This window comes from Geotrypetes seraphini, chromosome 8, assembly GCF_902459505.1.
Source record: "Geotrypetes seraphini chromosome 8, aGeoSer1.1, whole genome shotgun sequence".
Lineage (NCBI taxonomy): Eukaryota > Metazoa > Chordata > Amphibia > Gymnophiona > Dermophiidae > Geotrypetes > Geotrypetes seraphini.
The window spans coordinates 142,514,553-142,521,633 of record NC_047091.1 but is presented as its reverse complement, the minus strand read 5'-3'; the positions used below and the strand labels follow the sequence as shown (position 1 = coordinate 142,521,633).

The 7,081-nt window shown below is 44.2% G+C and overlaps 1 protein-coding gene across 1 annotated transcript in view; it reads left to right on the top strand.

The window, feature by feature from the left end:
- The first annotated feature begins 6,333 nt into the window (after positions 1-6,333).
- The window catches only part of ULK1 (unc-51 like autophagy activating kinase 1), a 176,226-nt gene continuing 175,478 nt past the window's right edge, over positions 6,334-7,081 (top strand). Inside the window, exon 1 of the mRNA XM_033957048.1 lies at positions 6,334-6,874. Coding sequence (XP_033812939.1) covers positions 6,785-6,874 — 90 coding nt within the window. The 5' untranslated portion in view covers positions 6,334-6,784. The remainder of the gene's footprint in view (positions 6,875-7,081) is intronic.

Sequence of the window (7,081 nt, the reverse complement as noted above, 5' to 3'; positions counted from 1 at the left end):
ACTGTTGCCCTTTCAAACTCTTTTTAAGAAAATAGTCAGATGGAGCATGATCTGCTGAGTAGGGTGAATGGTCTATGCACTGAAACCCCAACTGCATCAAAACATCCATTGTTTTGCCAGCCTTGTGAGCAGGTGCATTGTCTTGCAAAAAAGAGAACTCCTTTTTTTCTTTCAATGCATTTTACAAGCCTTAACTCTTTTGTGAACCATGAACCACCTCTCTGTAAGAGGCAAGTCAGAGGATAAACTTCCTTAAGAGGTGCAACTATATCCAGATCCCCCCATCCCCCGTAAGTGCATGGTTCCAACGGTCAGCTTGATCATCCAAAGTTCCCATTGACAACTGTTCTTTGAATAACTGCAAATTTTTAGCAAAGGCATCCTTAATGAATACTGAAGGATCGTAGGCATATCAAGATGATGCAACACTGACTCCTAGGTTCATATCTGTATGAATTGTTAAAAACTAAACAGACAATGATCTGCGTAAGGCAAAGGGAAAATCCCCTGCACAGAGCGCAAATCATAATTCTGCCAATAGATAAAACATTATGGGGCTCATAATCGAAAGAGAAAAATGTCCAAAAACCGGCCTAAGTCAGCACTTTGACGAACATTTCTCAAAAACGTCCAAGCACCGATAATAAAAACGGGTTTTGGACGTATTTCTAAACGACCTAGGCCTTCATAGTGCCGCTCAACGTCCAAAGCTAAACAGGGCATTTTGTGAGGCATGTTGAGGGCGGGAGTTGGGCGGGACGTGGGTCGGCTTAGACTTAGTCATAAAGCATGTATAACTGAAAGTTTAACAACAGAGCCTAGACGGAACTTGGACGTTGTGACTTAGACCATGTAAAACATGGTCTAAGTCACAAAAAAACACCTAAACTCACCAGATAACCACTGCAAACACATAACCCAGACCCCCACACACTACCCCAGTGATCACCAACCCCCCCTAAAAATTTTATTCAGAACTTTAAAATTCAGCCTCCATTCCATCATCACCTGGCCGCCTGGCATAGGAAAGCCTAGTCGTCCAGCCCAGAGGCAGCTTAAGTCACCTTGAGGGCCCATGCCCATAAGCCCCTGTAATCACTGCCAGTGGCGTACTTAGCATATGTGACACCCGGGGCCCATCATTTTTTGACACCCCCCCATCTATATGAAAAATATGATTTTTAGTAACAATCTACATATCGCACAACAAGAGTGTACCTAGGAAAAGGCAGCATCTTAAACACTGCAGTGAGCACTAGAACACCAACACATACATTGTAAAACTAAACAAACCAGATCCTGCACAGTCAATTGATCCTGTACAGTCGATGCTATCAGAAAGCTATGTCCCTTTTATACACACAGACAGATACACCCTTGCCCAATATGGAATAATCACAACTAAAAATAGAAATATGTAGACAAAAGTTAAACTGAACTGCCAAGAAACCAGACTCTGCATACAATGCAACACCACAACACCACAAAAACAGTAATACATGTCCTCTAATACTGTGCAAAATATAAAGACAGTAGATGATAATTTGAAAAACTGATATATAACAATCACCACTTTACAAATTAACAAATAAAAATAAAACAAATAATGAGAAATAAGAAAATGCCATTTTATTGGACTAATCCCCATAAGCTTGGTCCTCATCCCCACAAACCACCTGATTCCATCCACACAAGCCTTGAATTGTTTTATATTGAACTTATTATATTAAAGTATAAAAGGAAACAATATTCTGTACAATTGTCAATTTATAAATCAGCGTCTTCTCCCCACTCTCTCTTCCCCATTTCCCTTCAGCGTCCTCAGCCCACTCTCTCTCCACTTTCCTTCAGCGCACGCACATAAAAATAAGCAACTAATTTTATATCATTTTCATTCTATTCATTCATAGAAATTAAAGTCTAAATAATTCCAGTCACATAACAAAACATGATTTTAATCCTTGCAGGCTTGACTGCAGGGAATTACAAAAATAATTCCCTGCAGTCAAGCCTGCAAGGATTACTAGATGTCTTTCAGCAGCTCACCTCCCTCCCTCCCCGTTACCTTCGTGGCCAAGTCAAAATGATCTACCAACAATAAAAATTTAAAAACACAAAGCACATTGTACGCAGAAAAAATGTTAATTATCATTTATATTCCGCGGGTTTTCAAAGAGGTCAAGGCAGATGACTTTATGCAATGTCACCTCAGTAACAACTATACAAAAATAGACAAATATACCCCCTCCCTTTTTATTAAACCGTGATAGCGTTTTTTTAGCGCAGGGAGCTGCGCTGAATGCCCCACGCTGCTCTCGACACTCCCTGCACTAAAAACTGCTATTGCAGTTTAGTAAAAGGGGCCCATAGTGCAAAATATAGACAGCATTTATAAATTCTCAAAACGGACACATTTTGATCACTAAATTGAAAATAAAATCATTTTTCCTACCTTTGTTTGCTAATTTCATCAGTCTCTGGTTGCACTTTATTCTTCTGACTGTGCATCCAATATTTCTTCCCTTCTTTCAGCCTCCTGTATGCTTCCTCTCCTCCAGACTTCATTCCCTCCCCCAACTTTTTCTTTGTTTCACCCTGCCCCCTTCTTTCTTTCTCTCTCCATGCCCCCTTTCTTTCTCTATGTCTGTCTTTCTCTCTCTTTCCCCATGCCCCATTTTTTTCTTTCTTTCACCCTGCCCCCTTTCTTTCTTTCTGGATCCCTGTCCCCCCCTTGCTTTCTTTCTGGCTCCCCCCTTTCTTTCTTTCTCCCTTCCCTCCCCCATGCCACCGCCGCTACCACAACCATGCTGCCACCATCGCCGGGGAAAGGTTGCCACTGGCCATCGGAAACAGGCCGGCACCGAATTCGCCCTCCTTCTTTTCCCGCGGGCCGACCAACTCTGGCTGCCCGACGTCAATTCTAACGTCGGAGAGGACGTTCCGGGCCAGCCAGGCAGCGATTGGCTGGCCCAGAACGTCCTCTCCGACGTCAGAATTGACGTCGGACGGCTAGAATTGCTCGGTTCAGGGAAGAGAAGCAGCAGGGAGGGAGAATTTGGCGCCGGCTTCTTTCTGATGACGGTAATGGCAGCCTTTTCCCGGCGGCAGCCTATTCCCCGGTAAGTGGCCAGCTGAACACCCCCTCGGGCCTTGCACCTGGGGCGGACTTCCCCCCCCTTGGTACGCCACTGATCACTGCATTGATACTTAAACATGTGCACTCCCCTATACACCCCCAAAACCCTTTTTTACTGGCATATAAGTGGCTCCTGCAGCCATAAGGGCTATTGGGGTGGTAGGGTCTATTGGGATCTAGGGGTCTATTGGGGGCTATTGGGGTCTAGGGGATTCTAGAGGTGGTTTGGGGGCCCACTGTCACCTATAAGGGAGCTGTAGTGAGGAGAAGCCATGGTACCCTTTTTGTGAAGTTCACAGTAGTGCCCTGTAAGGTACCCCACTATTTAGGTGGCATGTCTGGGTGTGCAGTTCATCACTTTGCAGATCCCTCCCACGTCCAACTGGGCTTGTTCTAGGTGTTTTGGACTTGGACGGAAAGTTGGACGGAAATGTGGTATAAAGATGGACGATTTAGCGGCTTGAACGATCAGATCAGCAGGACGCATAATTAGACGATTTTCGAAAGTAAGAAAAAGTTGGAAGTCTCTTTCAAAAATGTGTCTTAGGCTCTTTTTAACTTTGGATGACTTGAGAGATGGATGTAAATGGACTTAGACATCCCTTTCGATTATGCCCCTCCACGTATGGGCAACTAGAGTTACCATATGGCTCCAGAAAAAAGAGTCTCAAACAAAAAAATGGGAGTAAAACTCTAGTTTTCTCAATAAAGAGAATTGAATTTATTACAAACAATAAAAAACTAAACTTTATGAATTAAAGTAAATGTGCTCAGTGAAAAAGCTAACAAGCTCAGGTATTGGAGCAGCAGACTCCACCAGCTATAGCTTTATGACATCAAAGCACCCTCCCTACCTTCTTTACAGCTACAGTACTGCTCCACAGCAGGTTAAGTAGGCGGGCGATATCAATAATTGCAAAAATGATGACAAATCAGCAAAGAAAAAGATAAAAAAGATGTTACTTATCGTTCAGCGGCTGGGTTTTACTATGTTCACTGCTTTCAACACTCTTGCTCTTCAACGTGCTCTGTGCTCCCTGTGTCATGTGAGCATCCCCCCCAAAAACTTTTAAACTCATAACAATGTCCTTCCATACAAAAATCTCAAAATAACAAGTTAAAATCCATACAACAGTCCACTGATACTACGATATTCCACACACATGTTCCTCAATGTTCCCAAGGAACTTAAGAACATAAGAATAGCCTTACTGGGTCAGACCAATGGTCCATAAAACCCAGTAGCCCGTTCTCACAGTGGCCAATCCAGATCACTAGTACCTGGCCAAAACCCAAGGAGTAGCAATATTCCATGCTATTGATACAGGGTAAGCAGTGGCTTCCTCCATGTCTTTCTCAATAACAGACTATGGACTTTTCCTCCAGGAACTTGTCCAAACCTTTCTTAAAACTAGCTATGCTATCCGCTTTTATCACATCCTCTGGCAACGCATTCCAGAGCTTAACTATTCTCTGAGTGAAAAAAAAATTCCTCCTATTGGTTTTAAAATTATTTCCCTGTAATTTCGAGTGTCCCCCTAGTCTTTGTCATTTTTGATGGAGTAAAAATTGATCCACTTGTACCCATTCTACTCTACTCAGGATTTTGTAGAGTTCAATCACATCTCCCCTCAGCTGTCTCTTTTCCAAGCTGAAGAGCCCTAACTGTTTTAGTCTTTCCTCATATGAGAGGAGTTCTATCCCCTTTACCATCTTGGTCGCTCTTCTTTGAACCTTTACTAGCACCACTATATCTGTCTTGAGATAAGGAGAGCAGAATTGAACTCAATACTCCAGATGAGGTCGCACCATGGAGTGATACAGGGGCATTATAACATTCTTAGTCTTGTTAACCATCTTTTTTTAAATAATTCCTAGCATCCTGTTTGCTTTTCTGGCCGTCGCCACACATTGGGCGGAAGGTTTAACCGTATTATCTACAATGATACCCAGATCCTTTTCTTGGGCTGCCAAGAGATTATTGGGATGGTCGGAGGACAATTTTTGCCTCTCGGAGTCCCCATAGTGCAGTGCCTATGCCGTTTAGACGCTGCTGACCCCAAGTTGAAAAGAAAGTGCTCAAGGTGGTCTCTTGTGTAGAGCGCTGGGCACAAAAATGGCTCCCTATATACTGTCTATGTTGTGGCATGGTAAGCAGGGTAAGGACACAATGGAGTAGACTAGAGAATGACATGGGAACAAATTTTTTCCTGTCCCCGCAGGAAGTCATTTTTCTGTCCCATCCCTGAGTTCTTTTCCTGCCCCTGCTCCATTCCTGCAAGCTCTGTCCTCATCTGCATAAGCTTCAAACACTTTAAAATCATCAGTGTTTGAGGCTTGTGTGGTTAAGGCAGAGCTTACAGCAATGGGGCAGGGATAGAGATTGACAAAGCTTGCAGGGACAGGGAAATTGAGTTTCTGTGGGGACGGGAAAAGTTTGTCCCCATGTCATGCTCTACTATGGAATATGTGGGAATGGACAATGAGCCCTCCACTGAAGAACACTGATGTAAAACCAACTTGTTTATTTCAAAAAAGGACCCAAACAGAAGCTGTGGACCCGACACAGCACTGAGTTTCGACGTCTGAAGAACGCCTGCATCAGGGGTCACTGTGGCGTATATGTTCACAGATGAAAGGTCTGGGATAAAACCAAAGCTCGGTCCAACTAACATGCCAGAGTAACCAAAATCACTGAAAAGCTATGGAAGCTTTTTGAAAATGCATCAGTGTTCTTCAGTGGAGTGCTCATGTCTATTCCCACTTCCTTTTGTACTGTTTTAGACCCATGGGTTCTCTGTCCTGTTGGACTTTTTGGTGTCTACTATTGAGCATGTCACACAGGGCATAATTCCAGCTCGGGACACTCCTGGGGAGATACCTGCACAGAGTGGCTGGTTGGTATGACTTTAGCCACCTTACTGGGCAGACTGGATGGACCATACTGTTCTTCTTTATCTGCCATCCTTTACTATGTTGCTTATTTGCTCATATTAGCATGCATACTTAAAACCAGGCCTGGTTCAGCAATGTCGTATGACCTGAAGCAGAAGCACGGAGACTAGCACCTGTAAAAGTAAACAACAACGGTGGAACAACTTCTCCTGCTCCAGAGCACTACGCCTTTAAATGCTCCCCGCCCCCTTCTCTGTCCCCCAGTGCGCCTGCGTGGCGCTCTGGCACCTGGAGTCCTGTACTCGACCGCTTCCATTGTCCGCCGCAGCCGGTACGCGACAGGGAGTCCCTGCCTTGCGCAGGCAAGGCGACTCTTTTAAGGTGGAACGGGTTTGTTCACGGGGATCTCCCCAACCCCCCCACCTACGGCCATCGCCATGGCAAGGCGCTAGGCGAGCTGGCCCGGTATCTCGTTTCATCTTTATGTTCATAATTGACACTGGTTTTCTTCCGGATCCTAACATGAACCAAAAGGATTTTTCTGTAAGGGGAAAACAGCCCATGCAAATGGGAGCTGGGAGCCGCATCTTGGACTGCCGGGAGGTTGACAGGAGAGCGGCGCTGCTCTTCCAGCTGGCCCCCAGCTCTTGATTTTTTATTCGATCTGTTGTATTATTATTTTGTATTTTGTGTGAGATCGTTATATGCACACACATAGGTAACCTCTCCTGGGGGAGAGCTGAAGCTGGGAGGATGGAGACGGTGGGGAAGTTTGAGTTCAGCAGAAAAGATCTCATCGGTCATGGAGCCTTTGCAGTGGTTTTCAAAGGGAGATGCAAAGAGGTAAACATAAAAGATCATTCTCTCTTCATATATCAATATATAGACAGATACTTTTTTTATTATGGGATTGATACCTTTTCTACTATCAGATTTTTTTTCCGGGGGGGGGGGTAATGCTATTTGACAAGTGACTTTGATGCTAGAATTAGGGATAGAGGAGAGAGCACAAGGGATTTTATTTGCTAAATTAATCTTCCCTGAATAGCA